The 20,660-nt window shown below is 38.7% G+C and overlaps 1 protein-coding gene across 1 annotated transcript in view; it reads right to left on the bottom strand.

Annotated features, from left to right (window-relative positions):
• dnah3 (dynein axonemal heavy chain 3) overlaps positions 1 to 20,660 on the bottom strand; it is a 156,707-nt gene that overhangs the window by 121,350 nt on the left and 14,697 nt on the right. The window contains exons 2-8 of the mRNA XM_059979325.1: positions 18,753 to 18,975; positions 16,641 to 16,710; positions 15,101 to 15,263; positions 13,434 to 13,623; positions 10,349 to 10,544; positions 2,539 to 2,664; positions 927 to 1,122 (exon numbers count right to left, since the gene is read on the bottom strand). Of these exons, the coding sequence (XP_059835308.1) occupies positions 927 to 1,122; positions 2,539 to 2,664; positions 10,349 to 10,544; positions 13,434 to 13,623; positions 15,101 to 15,263; positions 16,641 to 16,710; positions 18,753 to 18,975 (1,164 nt within the window). The remainder of the gene's footprint in view (positions 1 to 926; positions 1,123 to 2,538; positions 2,665 to 10,348; positions 10,545 to 13,433; positions 13,624 to 15,100; positions 15,264 to 16,640; positions 16,711 to 18,752; positions 18,976 to 20,660) is intronic.

The raw sequence follows: 20,660 nt of genomic DNA, 5'->3' as shown, positions 1-20,660 counted from the left end.
CCACAACAATGAAGGAACAGTGATATGTTTCCAAGTCAAATGGCGAATGACTTGGAGGAGGATTTCCAAGTGGTGGTGTTCCCAGGTATCTGCTGTTCTCATCCTTCTAGATGGTAGTGGTTGTGGGTCTGGAAGATGCTGTCTTAAGGAACTTTGGTGTGTTGTTGCAGTGCATCTTGTAGATAATACATCTTCAATCTAGCAAAACATTTCATAAGTACCTATGAAAATAGGACAGCTGACCAAAATCTTGGTTGATAAGATAGGTATTAAAGTCATCTTAGATGAAGAGAGGGAGGTAGAGAGAAGGGTATTCCAATGCTTAGAGCCTTGGCCATTGATACAGCAATCAATTTCAGCAGATCAGGAAGATATAAAAAAGAGAGAAGTGGATATTTTAGAGGCCTTCGGGGCTGGGGAGAAATGACTAACAGGAAAGATTAATCTAACAGGGAGTTTACATTAAGGATGAATCAAATTTTCTTTATCTCAAAGCTTACACAGCTCAGGGAGTGCATTGGAGACTGGTGAATGGGACTGTGCAAGTTTGAGCACAGACAGAAATACTTTAGGTCATGGGTTCTCAAACCTTTTTATGCCATGGACCAATACCGTTAATCCCAGGTCGGGAACCCCTGCTCTAGGTCTTTCAAGCGTGCTGAGGATAGAACAAGAGAGCCAACTGGGAGTGAACAGAATAGCAATGTCTCATAGCAACAAATAAAAAGTATACGTTAAACTTCTCATATTGTGTGACATAAATATGACAACATAATTGTGTTTGCCTATGCTAAATAATATTCCTAATGACTGCTAAATATCTCTAATATTTATTCAGTCAATGACCATTCCTACAATCCTTCATTGATACACATGTCAGGTTATTTATGCAACCTCAAGAATCTTAAAAGGCATCTCTAAAATACCTTGTGTACAGTAAAAAATGACAGCAGATCCTCCAAAGACTTGATAACAGCTCCCCTCAGCTGCAGAGACATAACAGAGGCAGCACACGCAAAGAATTCTTTAACTTGCTGAGTAGATTCACAGTCGTTCGGTGGTACTAAATGCATCCATTTTTCTTTGTGAGTCAGGAAAAGAGCAGCGCAGGTTGGGACCCATCTGAAATCACAAACCCAGAAGTTAATTTGTTGCATAGCAAAACATTGTCTTTTTTTCTGAAAATCCAAGAAAGGCAGAGACCAGAAGAAATGATCCATTTTCATATTTGTGACTCATTGAATCATCAGCACCTTTAATCCACCACACTTCATTCTATCCAATTTATTGCTTGGGATGCAGGCATTGTGGCAAGGCCAGCATTTGTGGTCCATCTCTAAATGACCCTGAACTGAATGGTTTTGCCAGCCCACTTAAAAAGTCAATTTCATGTGTGGGTTTGGAGTTATACAAGAGCCTTAGTGATGCAAGATGGGTTTTACAGCACACTTGTAGCTTTGCGGTCATCCTGACTATGCTGCCTTTATTTCCCTGGATTGTTGCTTCCAGATCTCTGGAAGTCCAGTCCAATAATTTAACCACTCTACACACAGTAGATCCTTTGGCTCATCAACCAGCAGAGGAAGAGGCTGAGAAGGAATTTGTGTGATGACTATTCTGCAACAAACAAAATATCTTAGGTCTCATCATGGACACACAGAAATATTTCAAGCCACTCATTTTTAATATCTTCAGAGTTCTCTGCAGTGGTTCCATCAAGAACTAATAATCTTGCTTTAGCTGCAGGGTTAGAGGTGGGGCTTGGACAGTTGTACAAAGGTCTGAAGTGCGAAATGCAAAGGGGTTCTTTGCACGAAGAGCATAAGGCAATGAGGCTCAGTCCAATTATAATGTGAACTTTGTCCTGCTTCATATTGTGGCTAATCAGACTTGTGACAGAAAGCATAGCAAGCTGTGAGTATAATATTGATCTTACTATTTCGCTGCCATGAAAAGCAGGGGCTACCAAAACCCTTCAAAACAACAATATAGACAGAAGGAGCAGAATCATTATCTGAAATTAACAAAGTACCACTTTGTCACAAAAGCTCTCTAAGGTTCAGAAGACTGTCTGATTGGATGAGGTGCTTCTGCATTGGAGGTAACAGTATATATGCAAATAGAATGGAGGAAGCCTCTACTTGTAATGCTCTTTATATTATCTGATAACTATATCCTCATCTAAAATAAAATGAATAAAGTTGGGGGCAGTGGTTAGCACAACTCTTTACAGTGCCACTGACCTGGGTTCAATTCCTGCCACGGTCTGTAAGGAGTATGCACATTCTCCCGTTGACCGTGTAGGTTTCATCCGGGTGATCCAGTTTCCTCCCACAATCCAAAGATGCTCAGTTAGTAGGTTAATTACCCCATGACTAGTTTAGCGTTAAATTGGGGGTTTCTGGGCCTAAGGCTTGAAGAATCAAAAGGACCTTCTCTTCACTGTATCTCAATAAATAAATAAATAAATAATAACATACTGGATGTGATTACAGAGCTTCAATATGCTTTTGAATACACAAAATATAATATACTGACATGCTTTCAAGAGTATTACGAGCCTCTGCACAGTGCTTCCTGACAAGAGCTTCAAATTCCTGAGGAAGCAGAGGAAGATCATCCGTGCTTATTTCATTCACTCGGACAAATCGCAAATCATCAAACCTGGAAGCAATAAAGATAGGTTGAATTGTACCCACCTATTACTATTTATTGTTTGATACTCTGTCAGATAATTAGAAAATATTTAATGCAAGTTTATTTCCTGCCTATCAATTATAATTGCTGTGGTGGTTCTTATAACATGCTGCAAAATGATCTCAGCACTGAATGAGGGCTTTAATATTTAAACACCTCTGGCAGATTAAGTTTGGCTTCTGAAGTTCCTTAGCAAACAACATCCAACTGGAGCTGGGTTATTTGTAAAGACTTGACACATAAAACCATATTTTATTTATGCTGTTAAAAAAAACAGATCTTGTAAGACCACAGCAATTCCGATTTGAAAAATCTGCTTAACTTTAAAAGTTTACTTTAATCTAATATTAACAGTTTTACATTAAATTATGTTATCAGCCACAGGATAAGAACATTAAAAATAAATAGCATACATAAAGTGTATGTATACATAAATAGCATACATAAAGTGCATTCAGAGAACAAATGACAAATTACTTTATAAATACTACTATGACTATATATAACATTAAATTTAACTAAAGCAAGGTCTAAAGTGCATTTGTATTACCTGAATGCTACAAGTTAATATATGTCAAGTCAAGATTATTGTCATTTATCTAAGTACAGTCCCTATAAAATGTATTCACCCCCCTCCCCCGGAAGTTTTCATGTTTTATTGTTTTACAACATTGAATCACAGTGGATTTAATTTGGCTTTTTCAACACTGATCAACAGAAAAAAGATTATTTCAGGATAAAATGAAACAGATCTCTGCAAAGTAATCTAAATCCATTACAAATATTAAACACAAAATAATCGATTGCATAAGTATTCACCCCCTTTAATATGACACACCAAATCATCACTGGTGGAGCTAATGATCTTAGAAGTCACATCATTAGTTAAAAGGAGATCACCTATGTGCAGTCAAGGTGTTTCAATTGATTGCAGTAAAAACACACCTGTATCTGGAAGGTCCAACTACCAGTGAGTCAGTATCCTGGCAAAAATTACACCATGAAGACAAAAGAACACTCCAAGCAACTGTCTGAAAAGGTTATTGAAAAGCACAGGTCAGGAGATGGATACAAGAAAAATTCCACGCCACTGGATATCCCTTGGAGTACAGTGAAGTCAATCATCAAGAAATGTGAAGAATATGGCACAGCTGTAAATCTGCCCAGAACAGGCCATCCTCAAAAACTGAGTGACCGTGCGAGGAGGGAACTGGTGAGGGACTCCACCAGGAGACCTATAATGCCTCTGGAGGAGTTACAAGCTTCAGTGGCTGAGATGGGAGAGACTGTGCATACAATTGATGTCTGGTTCTTCACTTGTTGCAGTTCTATGGTGGAGTGTCAAAGAAAAAGCCACTGTTGAAAAAGCTCATATGAAACCTTGGCTAGAGTTTGGCAGAAGGCACGTGGGAAACAGCACTGAAATCAGCTGGAAGAAACTGATGATCAGTTGTGATCTGATGAAACTAATACTGAGCATTTTGGCCATCAGACTAAACGCTGTTTGCATAAGCCCAAGACAACACATCATAAAAAACACACCATCCCTACTATAAAGGATGGCGGTGGTTGTATCATGCTGTGGGGATAAGACCAGAAGAGATAGGAGCAGAATTAGGCCATTCAGCCCATTGAATCTGCTCCACCATTTCATCATGGGTCATCCTGGATCCCACTCAACCCCATACACCTGCCTTCTCATCATATCCTTTGATGCCCTGGCCAATCAGGAATCTATCATCTTCTGCTTGAAATATACACATGGACATGCACTGCAGTCTGTGGCAGAGCATTCCATAAATTTACTACTCTGTGGCTAAAAGAATTCTCCCTTACCTCTTGTTCTAAAGGGTCACTCCTCAATTTTTGAAGCTGTGCCCACTAGTTCTGGATACCCCCACCATAGGAAGTATCCTCTCCACATCACCCTATCTAGTCCTTTCAACATTCAATAGGTCTCAATGAGATCTCCCCTATATTCTTCTAAAATTCCAGTGAGCATAGGCCCAAATATGCCAAACGCTCCTCCTATGTTAACCCCTTCATTCCCAGAATCATCCTCATGAACCTCCTCTGGACACTCCCCAAAGACAACACATCTGTGAGATATGGGGCCCAAAACTGTTGACAATATTCTAAGTGCGGCCTGAGTAGTGTCTTATAAAGGCTCAGCATTATCTCCTTGTTTTTATATTCTATTCTCCTTGAAATAAATGCCAACATTGCATTTGCCTTCTTTATCACAGACTCAACCTGTAAATTTGCCTTCTGGGAGTCTTGCACGAGGACTCCTAAGTCCCTCTGCACGTCTAGTATTCGAAACTTCTCCCCATTTAAATAACAAAATGTATTATCATACTTTTCCTAACACTGTATTCCATCTGCCACTTTTTTGCCCATTCTTCCAATTTCTCTAAGTCCTGCTGCAATTGCATTGCTTCCTCAGCACTACCTACCCCTCCGCCTAACTTCCTATCATCCGCAAACTTTGCACAGACCCAACAAATGACACAGACAGGGAGAACGTTTCGCTGAACAACGCAGACTGGAAAACAGTTTCGCTGAACACTTACGCTCTGTCCACCAGAGAAAGCAGGATCTCCCAGTGGCCACACATTTTAATTCCACGTCCCATTCCCATTCTGATATGTCTATCCATGGCCTCCTCTACTGTCAAGATGAAGCCACACTCAGGTTGGAGGAGCAACACCTTATATACTGTCTGGGTAGCCTCCAACCTGATGGCATGAACATTGACTTCCCTAACTTCCATTAATGCCCCTCCTCCCCTTCTTACCCCATCCCTGATATATTTAGCTTCCCCCCTCCCTCTTTTTTTCTCTCTCTCTCTGCCCATCACTCTGCCTGTTCTCCATCTCCCTCTGGTGCTCCCCTCCCCCTTTCTTTCTCCCTAGGCCTCCCCTCCCATGATCCTTTCCCTTCTCCAGCTCTGTATCCCTTTTGCCAATCACCTTTCCAGCTCTCAGCTTCACCCCACCCCCTTCGGTTTTCTCCTATCATTTCACATTCCCCCTCCCCCTCCTACTTTTAAATCTCTTACTATCTTTCCTTTTAGTTAGTTCTGACGAAGGGTCTCGGCCCAAAACATCGACAACGCTTCTTCCTATAGATGCTGCCTGGCCTGCTGCGTTCCACCAGCATTTTGTGTGTATTGCTTGAATTTCCAGTATCTGCAGATTTCATCGTGTTTGCTTTTTAAATTCCATTACCTAAATCACTGACAAACAACGTGAAAAGTAGCAGTCCCAATACTGACCCCTGAGGAACACCACTAGTCACCAGGATGCCTCACTGCAGCAGGCCCTGGAAGGCTTGAAAAGGTAGAGGGTAAAATGAATGCTGCAAAATACAGGGAAATCCTGAGGAAAATCTGATGTAGTCTGCAAGAAAACTGCAACTTTGGAGAAAATTTGTTTTCCAGCAAGACAATGACCCCAAACATAAAGCCAAATCTACACAGGAGTGGCTTAAAAACAACAAAGTTAATGTCCTAGAGTGGCCAAGTCAGAGTCTAGACCTCAATCCAATTGAGAATTTGTAGCTGAAATTGAAAAGGCCTGTTCACTCACAATCCCCATGCAATCTGACAGAGCTGCAGCAGTTTTGTAAAGAAGAATAGAGAAAAATTGTAGAGTCCAGATGTGCAAAGCTGATAGAGACCTATCCACACAGACTCAATGCTGTAATTGCTGCCAAAGGTACATCTACTAAATACTGACTTGAAAGGGGTGAATATTTATAAAATCAATTATTTTGGGTTTAATAATTGTGATAAATTTAGACAATTTGTAGAAATTTGTTTTCACTTTGACAGGAAAGAGTCTTTTCTATTGATCAGAATCAAAAAAGCCAAATTATATCCACTGTGATTCAATGGTGTAAAACAATAAAACATGAAAACTTCCAAAGGGGGTGAATAGTTTTTATAAGTACTGTGTATGTATATAACATATATAGCCATTTAATGTATATAGAAACATTTCTCTGAACCAGAGTGTAAAGCACAGTAGTTCACACAACACACATAACACATGATAACTTATGAAGGTAAGGATAAAATCTCCAGATGAATCACACATAAATAAACTGAAGTGCATAAATCAACTACTGTAAGGCATGGAACAGATTAACCAGTGACACTTTGAATACGATATGGCAGGGAGCTCAGAAGCCTCATGGCCTGGGGGATAAAACTGTTTCCCATCCTGACCATTCTTGTTTTTATGCATCAGAGTCTACTGCCTGATGGTAGAAAGCCAAAGAGGATGCTGCAAGGATGGTTGGGATCTTTACTAACACTAGGAGCCCTGCACATGCAATGCTCCTGATAAATGTCCCCGATGAATGCTAGGGAGACTCCTATGAACTTCTCAGCTGTTCTCACAGTCCTTTGTAGGGACTTCTGCTCTGATACTCAGCCTCTCCCATACCAAATGGAGGCACAACTTGTCAGGGTGCTACCAGTGCTCCGGTAAAATGCGGTTAAAATTGGGGAGTCTTGCTTGCCTCAATCTCCTTAGGAAGTGGAGGTGCTGTTGGGCCTTCTTGTTCAGGGAGGTGACATAAAAGGACCAGGTGAGGACATCCATGATGTGAACTCCCAGGACTGCGATGCACTTAACACTCTCTGTGGGGATGCCATGTATTCGCAGAGGGGGATGGTATTCATTATCCAACTGCATTTGAAGGAACATGATTTCTTTTTATATTTTGCTTGCCTTCAAAAGTACGGGTTTACATTGATTGGTGTCAATGTTTCAAGCCATTGGACTCTGAAAGGGAAGTTCAGGAGCAGAGTGTCTGGGTGTTTGCACACTAATATCTTTGACAGATGTAGGAAAAACTGATAAGAATGTCAAATGAACAATATTGAAGGTTGGTCTTTATTAATAGTGACAGTGAATACAAAGGCATCATTGTATATCACTGCTTCGCTTGAGATTAGGCAAATTTATTCTACTGTGTATGTAAGAAATCTAGCTATATTGAATGCAACACTATTCATTGTCCCACGTGATTTTACTCTTCATGCTTTCTATCTAATCTGTGATATTCTTACCAGGAAATTAAATTAATATTATCACCATTAATTCTAGACTTCACACTAGAGGGAGGATCAATATCTTGTCAGGAATGAAAAGGAGAATCAGTCAGGGTCTTGGACTATGTATGTGTTTTTTTTTGCATGACGGTTTGTTTTTTGCTCATTACTTTGATGCGTTGTGTATGTTTTGCACTTTGGCCCCTGAGGAAAGCTGTTTTGTATTCACACATGGTTGAATGACAAACTTGGATTTGATTTGATTTTGATTATTAGAAAACTACCATTTGAGTCTCCTTTGGGCAAAGTAGGTGTTTAAACTTGTAAGGAATTTTGCTTTAATAGATTGATAAAAGATCAATAAGCACACAACTTTAAAATGACTGACGTTAGAAGTAGGACAGATGGAATGGGAAAAACAATGTGATGAAGAAACATCAAGGCTGATACATGTCCTCTATTATTGGTATTGGCTAAATACACAATATAGGTATTTACACTTTGAACCCTACTACTCAAATTTTCTTCCATTCTTAAATAACTACATCAATTACTACATTATTTGTATTCATTTCATAAAATAAAAGGACACGAATTTTTATGTGAAATACTGCCTAAAAGAGCAGTGGAGGAGGCAGAGTCAAGAATAACTATGGAAGGAAATCAATTGGAAATTTGAGAAGGAAAAGTAGCAGAGGAATGGAGAAAGGTAGGTAAGACCAGCTGGGAAACCCATCCAATAGGCTGGTACAAACACAATGAACCCATTGCCTCCTCCTGCACTGCATTGTCCTGTTATATGATCAAGTAAGCTAAGACCGTGTTAACAAATGTAATTGGAATTTACAGTGACATGACACCCCCAAAATTGAAATTTTGTCATCAACACACTCACGGTTTGAATTTATGTCAATTGGATGTAACTGGAAACTATATAAAACATTCAATTTATTGAACAAATAGTACATCGTACAATCATTGCTAACTCTTAAATGCTGTACACTTAAAATATAGTTTAATGAGACACATAAGATTCTGCAGCTGCTGGAAATCCCAAGCAAAACACAGAATATACTGGAGGAATTCAGCAAGTCAGGCAGCATCTATGGAGGGAAGTCAATGGCCCAAGATGTAATCAGTTTAGCGAGCCAGTTCAGATTATTTTATAATCTAATGCACAGAATAGGTAGGAAACCTCTTCCACCAGTCATACCTCCTTTGAGATTGCAGGAGCACTGCAACGTTAATGGATCAGAATCATGGGCATTGTGGGCATTAATTATCAATGTTTGGAGATACAGTTGGCCCTCCTTATCCATGGGGGATTGGTTCCGGGACCTCCCTCCCCCCCCCCCCCCCACCGCTGATACCAAAAATCGCGGACGCTCAAGTTGGTGGACTTTAGGACCTAGTGGAGCTCCGGACCTTTTTTAAAAATATTTTTTATCCTTTTTTTAAAAAAAAATACAGCACATCCACAAAAACCACGGCCTTAACAAAATCAAATATTGAGCAGCAAAAGGGAGAATAATATAAAGGCAAAAGTAAACCTACACAGCAGAGGTGCACCGTACCAAAAAAACCTCAGTCCTCACCCTGTAAGAAAGTCCAATACAGGGCCCCATATCCTTTCAAAGATGTCCCCTCTGTCCTCATTACATAATCTCAGTCTCTCCAAATGTAAATTATTTGCCAATGTGATGATAAAACATCAAGGCAGAAACATGTCCTCTGTTATAGGTATGGGCTAAATATACAATACCTATACGGACCTTATTTAACCTGCCTCAGTGCAGTAGACTTTAGGACCTGGGGGAGCTCCAGACCTTATTTAACCTGCCTCAGTGCGGTGGACTTTAGGAGCCAGCAGATGTCCGGACCTTATTTAACCTGTTTCAGTGTGGTGGACTTTAGGACCCCGTGGAGCTCCGGACCCACCACCCACAATTTTTCTGTTCCAGAAAACGATCACGATTGAAAATAAAATGGAAATAATAAAGCTATCAGAAAGAGATTAAACACCATCAGTCATTGGAAAAGTGTTAGACTACAGTCAGTCAACGATTGGAACAATTTTAAAGGATAAAGTGAGAATAATGGAGCATGTGAAGGCCCTGCCCCGATGAAAGCTACAATCATTACTGAGCAATGCAGTGGTTTAATTATTGAAATACATACATTTCTTAAGTGTTTTATATGCATAGAAAGGTAAAATATATACTATATACTAAAACAAATGTTTGATTAACTGACACTAAATAATACCAGATGTACCTGTTCTGTCTTAGAGAACTTACGTTTTCTTTCGATTCCCGATCCACGGTAACCTATGCACATCCTCCCATTTACTTTAAATAATCTCTAGATTACTTATACCTAATACAGTACAATGTAAATGCTATGTAAATAGTTGTTATACTGTATTGTTTAGGAATAATGACAAGAAAAAAAGTCTGTACATGCTCAAACAACAAGTACTGGAGAGAGAACTTCTGGGTTTTCCCGATCCACGGTTGGTTGAATCCACGCTTGCAGAACCCGCAGATAAGGAGGGCCAACTGTACTTCCCTATCTAAGTCAATTACTTACCTTGTGTACCATAAATCCTGCAGTAAATCCATCATTGGACTTACAACAAAGAGATGTGATTCATTCCATGCCTTAGCTTTGGAGTAGGTTTTATGCCAAGGAACTGGTGCACGAATTATTCTACGAGGGAAAGGTCGAGGCACAGAAGAAATAAAAAGTCTCATCCTTTCAGAAGAATCCTTCAGTATGTAGTTAACTAGAAAAAAATGCAGTGTAATACTGAATTAACAGTGAGTTTGCAGTGATTTTAAATATACACATGAAACTAAGCTTTGTTTACAGCCTCTTAAAGTAGTTTGGGCTCTGAGAAAGTAAATTCCCATCAAGTACAAAAGGGAAAAAAGGAAGCCATGTTTAGAAATGAAAAAAAAACATGCTTAAAGCATTCAGCAGGGCAGGCAGTACCTACACACAGAGAAAGAGTAAACATTCATCAGTCACATTCAGAAATCATTTTCTAAAGAACAACAAATTTCACCACAGTGATAATAAATCTGATTCTGATTAATTAAAAATTGAATACTGCAGAATCTGGAAGCCTGAAATTAAAACATAAAGTACTGGGGATAGAAAGCAACTCAGACAGCACCCATGCAGAAAGTACCTCTTTCTTCCTACCTTTACCTGATTATTTCTCATCTTGGCCAGTCCCTTCTCATTCAGACCCATGGCTCCTCTGATAGCCTCCACCACTTTGCCAGTTTCCAGATTTTGCAGCTATGCAACCTGTGCATTCTTGCAATGGATATTTAGTCCTCCTACATCTCCATACCACACCAGGAAAGGCTGAGAAAGCTTATCTTCCTCGAACAAGAGGACCAACCAGTTCCCAGCACCACCCCCCAAACCCAATCCCCATCCCCATCCCTTATCACTCCTATTTGCTCAGGTAAATCGATTCTATCATTGAACAACATCTTTGGTTCCATTCACTTGATCCAAACCAAAAGTATAGCAATGGGGACTTGCTTGAGCTCAAGTCTCTTCATCAGGTACTGGGACACTCTTGTTTGCAGTCAGCCTCCTGCCTCAGCTGTTTTTTGGTAAACTTATGTTTGTTCTGGTGATGCTTCCTGCATTCATATGGAGCTCAAATATTTTATTATTCTTCCTGCCATTTCCACTCAGGTCTCTTGTACTTCAGTACCTTTTTCTCTCTCATTCAGGGTCAGCAGCTCTCATTCGAACAACACACACAGAATGCTGGTGGAACACAGCAGCCTAGGCAGCAGCTATAGAAGTACTGTGAACGTTTCGGGCCAAGACCCTTTGTCAGGACACAGCTCTCACTCAATTCTTTTTGCTATTAATCTACAATAAAGGGTGATCTTTCTTAAATATATCCAGTTGATATACTTTTTTTGGATTGTGGTGAGAAACCAGGGTATCTGGAAGAAACCCACACAGAACAAGAGAGTTAAAACAAATTATGTACAGACATATTCAAGATTAGGATGGAACCCAAATCCTTGGAGGTGTATAACAAAACACTAACCGCTACAACAGCATAACATCCTCACCTTCCGACTAAACTTGGTGCAGCCTTTAAGGTACACTATCGAGTTCAAGAATTCTGAATAAGTTCTTGAACTGTGCCCGTGTCGGAGTTGGCTGTAATAATAGCATCCATTTGGAGCAAGAGCTCAGTTTTTCCACAGACATGATTGATCTACTGAGCATTTCCAGCACCCTCTCACATTTCACTGCCGATTTTGTTCTCCTGGACCACCCACATTCATCTTCAATTTACACTCCTCCAATCAGCTTTCATTTCCTTCTCTTGGACAGCACTACAAGAAACTTCTTCACTTGGGCAGCTTTAGTCTGCACCCTACCACAGGCATTCCTGTTGTTTTCTCCACCCCTCCTCAAATCTGAGATTTAAAATTTGTTTCCTCACTTTTCCAACTTTAATAGAATAATTCACCTGGAACATTGGTCATTTCTCCCTCAGAAGATGCTGCCTGATCGGCTGAGTTTCATTTCAAACATCTGTTCTCTGACTGAAACAATCTCATTGTATTCTATGGTTGGAAAATTACTGTGAAATTGTCACAATGTTTGTGAAACTATAACTCTAGCTTTTGCTGTGAAGGTTCAGTTTTTCCAATATTGCAGGCAAATTTCTGAAATGTTGTAATGTAGCTTTTAATCTAGTGAAGAATATTTAAGGAATGTAGAAATTATCTTAAGATCTTCAGCGGATCCCATTCATGTTTCAGAGATAATTATATTTGCTACATTAGGAGCAATTTTCTTTATATTTGGAAATTGTTAAAAAAATGGACTGCCTATTCCTTAAAAACATAAAGACTAATTTTAACTCGCAAAAACCAGGCCAGGATACAGTCAAAAAATAACTGGAATTCCAGTGTGTCAGTTTTCTTCCAGCATAGCTCCAAGTCTGAGCAGTAGATCTGCAGGGAGCAAGTGGGATCTTACTTTCAATATGTGTAACTGATTCTATGGCATCATCTTAACACAATTAGCAATATAAAACGGAGTCCTGAGTGAGATATTTTCGAGTCAGCCAAATCCTATTGGGAACTGGATTCCAGGACAGATGATGCCCAAACGCGAAAATAAAGTTTACTTCCTTTGTGAGCCAAGCAGAAATGTTCCTCCAATCCTATCAAGAAAGTCTTTGTGTCTTTTTGTTTGATTTCCCATCCACTTCCTGATCACAATCACCTAATCCCTTTGTTGTCCTATTACAGACTCTGGTGCTCCCCCCCCCCCCACATCTGAGAGCTGTTTGGGACTCTAAACTATTGCGATTACACACTGCCGTGTGCTCCCACTCCATGGTAGGCTATCAGTGTGGTTGGCCATCTGTAGCAGAAGACTGAAATTAGTCTCTGTCATTCAGGTCATCTAATCTTCTATGTTTCCAGCCTTTCTCAAATGCTACCGTTTTCCCACCGTGTTATCATCACAGGCAGAGTTGCTAAACCATTAAGAAAAGCAACAAATAGCCTTTCTGAGAAAGGGAATCCCAGCAATGGAGATCCATGGAAGGAGTAATGAAGAGTTCATCCTTGCATCTTCTTATCCGTTGTTCATTCGTTTAAGCTTTGGGTCTTACCAATGGCTTTCCTGAGGCTGCTGTCATAGTCATTCTGAACCTCCTCAAGCAATTCCATGCGCAGGGTCTGCAAATCAGGAACACTTTTCAGCTCCTTTGGCAAAAGTTGTTCTATTCGATTTATCTGTTCGGGCTTTTGTGATTCAATCATATAAGGCTGGATGCCATGATCAATATAGTGAAGATACCGCTGTGGAAATACAGAAGAAATTGATTAAGAGTTTTGCCTACACTCATATCAGTGCATTTAGTTTTATTACATTGTCATACGATTTTTAAATAAAGATTTTAATTCTTATTACATCCAAATTGTAAATGGACCTTTTAATTAATTCAAATTTGGAGTTACACTGTCAGCATTTATTTTCAGTACAATGAAACTGACTATAAACTTGCAGAAATTGAGAACTTGCTGTAAGTGATATCATACTGCTCCACACGCCCAATTCACCCGTGCCCCAGGTTGATTCTGTATGCATTACATCCAGCGGACATACAGCCCTCACTGTAACCCTTACCAACAAGGATCCCTTATCCGGATGCATTGAAGAGCTATTACAAGCAGTATCCTCCATTAGGAATCTGATTTGCATAAACAATACTAACAACTAGAATTAAGCACATCAGGTTAAACAAACAAGTGCAAGAGTATAAATGGGTACAGAATGTGGTCCAGGAAATTGGATTTTGTCTGTATAATTCTACATCAAAACAAGTGCAGGAGGTGAAGTAAAAAGGAGGAAAAGTAAGATAAGATTCCAAGAAAAAAAAGAAGGAATTAATTTGTTTATTTTTATATTTTTAAAACCTCCAATGATAATTAAAACCTATTAGAGTGAGCACATTACCTGTAGAACTTTATTTTCAATATGAGAGCCTGTTTAACAGTAATAAGATTCTTCTCACTCACCATTATGAATTGATTTCCAGTGAAATTCTGTTAAGGAAATTTTTTGAGCACCTATCATCCAAGAAACTAAACTTCACACCCATTTCCAGAAGTTTGTTGGGCACCTTTCAACCAAGGTACTAAACTTCACACCCAGTCCAGATATTTTAGAAGATATTGATGAAACATTCAGTGTATTCCGGTGGAGCACGACAACCTAGACAGCTGTTTCCTAATTTTGCATGATCACTCTCAGTTCCTATCCAATTTGTGCTTTACAATGTCGAAGGGTTTACAGTCATTCCTGCAGCCCATTGTTTTTAGACTATCGATAAAATATGAACAAGTTAATGTTTCAACTGAGCTTAACTGATCTGACTGAATGATGGGGTATTTTTTCTAAGACTTGTTCTGAACTGATTTCCTGATTCCACAACCTAGACTCAACTTTCAAGGATTCTACAACTCATGTTCTCTGTGTCATTTACAGAATAAACTATATATTTTTAAATTGCACAATTTATTGCCTTTTGCACACTGGTTGTTTGGCAGTCTTTATTTATGTATTGCTTTTCATAAATTCCACTGTATTTCTTTATTTTCCTGTAAATTCCTGCAACAAAATGGATCTCAATGTTGTATATGGTGACACATATGTAGCTTGACAACAAATTTACTTTGACATCCATCTCTGCAGTTGTGTCAAAATTCTTGTTCCATTACAAACACAGTAAGATATTATAAATCTCTTTTTAAAATGTAGTGAGTAAAGAATAACCTCATAATCTCTGTCTGTAGGCTCCCCTTCTTGCTGAAGGATCTCATTCTCTTGCTCAAGAATTAAATTAATTTGTTCCACTGGGGTCATTGGTCGACTTTCAAGAAATTCATGCTTTTTTTGAGGTACAGAACCACAGTCTCTGGGCCGATTTGTCGTAACTCTAAAATGAACCACAGTTTCATGATTACGTCGTATAGAATTACACAACAGTTACAGCACAGGGGCCTTTCATACCCACACCAGCCCTCTAACAAAACTAGTCCTTTCTCCATGGCCTTGTAAACATTTTTCATCCATGCTTATCCCAATTCTGCCTTGAAGACTACAACTGAACATGTCTCTGCCATACAGAGGAAATTCAGTCCAGATACCAACCACACACTGCATTAAAAGAAACTTCCAATTCTCGTCTTCCAACTTTTCAGACTCAACACTGAATTTAACCATTTTATATACTCAGCCAAGCCAACCTTATGTCTCATATTTGCAGCATGCAGTTTTTCCTTATTCTTTCTCTTCATCCAGTACTTTAAACTTTTAAACATTTCCTACAGACACATCTTCTGTGGTTTACCAGCCATATCACCCTCTTTCAACAGGGACCACCACTGATTGTGTCATTTAGCCTCTCCCAACTGCCTACACAAACCTTTTGTCCCTTCTACTCCTCCCCACTTATTATGAAACTTACTTATTTTAATGAGTTCAGTTCTGTTGAAAGATAATTGACCTGAAATATTAGTGCTATTTATCTTTCCACAGATGCATCCTGCCTCAGTATTTTCAGTTTTACTTCCAATTTCCAGCATCCACAGAAATTAAAATTCCTCATAAATAACAGCCCAATGATTTGTGACAGCATGACGGTTAACTGTGCATTCCAATTAAAGATTCTTGTATTCTTTATTTGTATCACCTAGAATACACAGAGTAAAATGACTAAAATTCCATTTTCAGGATCCTACAGGGACTAACAAATGAAGGATATATTCTAAATTCCAAAACTAAATTGATATTTGATTATTTTAGTTTTGGGACTTAAAATATAAAAGGTCAATCTGAACCAATTTAATCAACAGCTTTCGCTGGAAATCATGTTAGACTGGACCTCCTGTCCAATTCAGCATCTGTTATTTTAACAACAATTAGGCTGAATAGTACAAGGAAAAAAAATCTTTTCAAGAAGCTTGTTTCTAGCACTTAACAGCATAAATGTTAATAATGTAAGTAAAAGATTTTGAATAAAACAATACAAACTCATTAAAATTAGACTCATTCTTCAGTAGCATTTTAACTTCTTAATGAATATATGATTGTACCAGCCCTTAGCCTATTACTCAGCAGAATATGTTTAGATAAGTCAGTTTTTGCACTCCAAAAGGAAACTAAAACAACAAGGCACTTCAATCTCAGGCTTGCAATGCAATGTGTTCTCCCTTTCTCTCCTTTTTCAGCTATGATCATAAATCATTTGTATATCTCAAAGAAATGACAATTGACAAACTATCATATAGAAAGAAAAAAATGTACAGATTACCCATTGTCAACAGACTTGCTTCTGTCTGAAAGTTTGCACCTCTTTAGGGCAGGTGGAGATGCTTTGAGAGCTGAACAAATTAGTTAAGGTTCATCTATCACTCTTCATTCTTTTAATTGAGATTATTTATTAGTCAAAGTTTGTAAACCACACAAAATAAAGTTCTTTGCTTGATTTTGCTTAGTAATGTTCCTGTAGTTCAATGTACCTTTGACAATTCTATTTTCACAATCAAAGATTTCATAATTTAGTAATCAATTCAAAAATACCCAACAAGATCTTGTCCTTTTACAAATTTTACTGACACCAAATTAACACCCAGTGATCTTGACCCACTGCTGAGGTAGCATAAGCTGTTGTGCCTATACTATATGAGCCCTGAGATCCAACGTGGAAAGGAATATTTGCAAAATATTCTTACTGTAACAAATACTCCAAAGGAGCTGTCACTTACTGCAAGAAATGTACTAGAAAGGAATGTACAGTTTATTCACTACGTTGAGAATATTTTCAAAGTAAAGAACGGAAGCTGGATGGCAGGCTTTAGGGAATGATATTCAGAGAACAGCGTTAAGGCAGCTAAGGAGCTAGGTGAGAGAGCATGAACCTATTCAGATAATCTTGGAGACAAAAACTACAGATGCTGGGAGCTGGAGATCCCATCAGGTTCTTGCCCATTTAACCTGCTATTTCCTCCTCCTTCTCTAACTAGCACCTGAATAATCAAATCTAGCTTTTCAGGACATCTACACAACAGTTGAAACAAGTTACACAACAGTAAGGATATCAACTACTTCCCTGCAGTCTCCGGTTGATTGATATGATAAACCTGGACCACCAACTCCTAAGAAGTATCCAGAATATTTATTTAATGACAAATTAGACTCAGTATTGGGGACTCTGCAGTTAATATTCTGTATGTGATTTGTTTACTTTTTTATTGTTAGCACAATTTATTCTTTTTTCTGCACATTGGGTGATCAGTCTTTATTGTGTGTTTTTTTTAAACGGGTTTGATCGTATGACCTTGTTCTGTGGCTGTCTGCAAGAAGACGAATCTCAAAGTTGTGTACAATATACATACTTTGATAATAAATGTACTTTGAACTTGGATGCTGAGGTACAGTACATTCTAGGTTGTGCTAGGACACATCATCAGTGATGTAATCCAGTATCATTGGGTGTTTGGATCTTTCAACATCAGACATTCTCGCCCAGGTGACCCAGCCAGGGTTGATCAGGCCCTAGCTTGTGTCCCAGCAGATTAGTCCATGGTTCACACCTCGTGATCCATAGCCTTCTGGAGTCTCGCTCACCAGCCTCTGTGGCAGTCCTGGTGACTCTCTTTTTTGTAGCCCCTGTAACGCCAAGGAGAGAGCGGGTTCTGCACAGTGAGCAGCCAGAGAAATCTCTACACCCACCTTTACAGGCTCACATTGTGTCCTCCAACCCCATCTCTAACACTGATCTAACCAGCTCTTGGTACCAGGCTTTCTTACGTTCAAACACTTCCTCAATCAGTTCTACCGTGACTACCTGCTTTGAGGTTTCTGATAGAATGACCATGGCAGGCCTCAGGAACAATTAGGCTATGAAGTTAGGGGAACTTTAATGTACTTTGAAATTAACTATGCATGATCTATTTCAGTCTTTGTCCTCAATTTAACAGAATGTGCCATTAAATCAAGTGTTTAGTTTCTTTCCCCAAAACCTTTAACTTTGCATCCAAATAACTACGATGGGCACAGATAGAAATGAAACAGAATGCAAAGACAGAAATGAATTTTTTTCTCTATCAGCAAACAGTTCTCAACATCCCGGTAAAAATATCTGACATTTCCAGACATTATGTTATAATACAATATTATGCAAAGTTAGATACATTATTCTTTTAAAAATTCCCTTATTATGCCACAAGAAAAAGTCCACAGAAAATTTTTGAGCACTGAGACACAATTACAACATGTCACTTAAAAATGTGCCACTTCACCACAGCTAGTATTTTTTTCCCTTTTATGAGGCTCGGTCACAGAAGTTTAAATATCTAGCTTCACCCTGTCAGGATAAAGTAAATATGTGTATAAATTCTTCCAAACTTTATTGAAAAGATACGAGCATTATATTTCAGTGCGCAGGTTGGCATTAACGGAACCGTCTTCTGAGTACGGCACGACTTTTTCAGATCTTTTATCTTGAGGTTACTTGCTGTTGGTGTGTAGTTATTGCCAATTGATTCACTCGGGCTTCGATGGTACCGTTGCTCTTTGAATGGGATTGCCAAAGGCCATGATACATCTTGCATGATGGGAGGATACTGGCTCTGATGCACAACAGTCTGGAAAGCAAACATTATAGATTAGAGGATATTAAGAAAATTGCATACATCAGCATGTCCTAAATAAATGCAAAACTCAGCAGTAGCCCCTAATATTCTGAGTACATTCTTCTCCAAAGAACATCACCGATACTTTATTTTCTAATCTTATTTTATTTCTATTGCAAAACGCATTCACAGATCCTCTACCATCCAAACTATTAATTTTGTCCAAGATAATTTTTTAAAATCCCCTCAAATTATACTGAATTTTCATATATTTTACAGTATTTAATTGCATGCAACAGCTATTAAGAAATTCTAAATTATTCAAAATTCTTATGCACTGGCTGAATTATAACTTGACAGAATTTCCAAAGCACATAATGTGACTGATGAATTTCCTAAGTGCCAGACATCCAAAAGGGCAGATGCAATAAACTGTATTGCAGGTGTAACATGCAGATGTATTGCAGGTTTCTTCCCCTAGATGAACACATGCTGGCCGAGCCTGAGGGTTACACAGGTATTAGTGGGTGGCAAAGAATAGCACAACAAACAGTAACAAAATATTTTACTTTCAAACCTCAATCTTAATTTCAAGCAGTAGCAAGATCACTGTAGTAGTATCTGATACAAGGTCCATCTTTTAACCTGTCATGAAATAAATCCTTACGGTTTCTGGGAAAGGGGTCACAACCACCACATTGGCTTGAAGTCAGCCAACTACTTTAAGTCAAAATGAACACCAATCAGTTTACCTTAACTTTTAAATTTGCTACTGTGATTACTTTGCATGTGTGAGCCTAGTATGAATGGCTACACATTATTAATGTATAACACTCAGATTATAATGAGTCGAGGAGCCCAAATCTGGACATGAAAATCTTCCTATGCAAAGCTAATATTTTAATTGTTTTAGAACTGCATTCATGATACCCTTTTGCAACCCAGGTAATGCCATATGCAGCATGAGGAAACAATGGTGAAAAACCTAGTAAGCAATAAAGAATGCAAGATTTAAATAAAATTAACTGAACACTGAAATGTTGCTCTACTAAATTACTCAGTGCTACACATTGTTAATAAGGAACTATTAATATCTTACAAATGAATACAACTTTTAGACCACTTGCTATGCAAATAGTTGTTGTACTGGTGCTCGGAGGATACAGTCATTAAATATGAGATTTTAAATTTTCACCCTTATTTCACACTTAAAACAAATAATAATCAGTACCTGGTTAATAAATGAAATGAGATGATTATTCTCACATGAAAATTCAAGTCAAAGCAGATTGGTATGTAGTAATCCAATCACAAGCGAAAATCTGCAGATTCTGGAAATCCAAGCCACACACACAAAATGCTGGAGGAACTCAGCAGGCCAGGAAGCCTCTGTGGAAAAGAGTACAGTTGACATTTCAGGCCAAGACCCCAGCAGGACTCTCAGCCTGAAACTCTTTTTCCATAGATGCTGCCTGGCCTGATGAGTTCCTCCAGCATTTTGTGTGTATTGCTGGGTATGTAGTCATATTAGCTCTTTCATTGCTGTTGCCACCTTTACAGTATGTTTTCTAAAACTGGATTTCTGCAGAAAAGTATAATCTACCCCAAAACTTATTAAAAATGACGAAGTCTACATTACTTACAATATGTCCTATTTAAGTTATCATCTCGATACTTGATGAAGCTCTAAACGGTTC

This window comes from Hypanus sabinus, chromosome 9 (genome assembly GCF_030144855.1).
Source record: "Hypanus sabinus isolate sHypSab1 chromosome 9, sHypSab1.hap1, whole genome shotgun sequence".
In the NCBI taxonomy this organism is placed as follows: Eukaryota; Metazoa; Chordata; class Chondrichthyes; order Myliobatiformes; family Dasyatidae; genus Hypanus; species Hypanus sabinus.
Note: the sequence above shows the minus strand (reverse complement) of the source record. Positions and strands in the feature narration are given on the sequence as shown.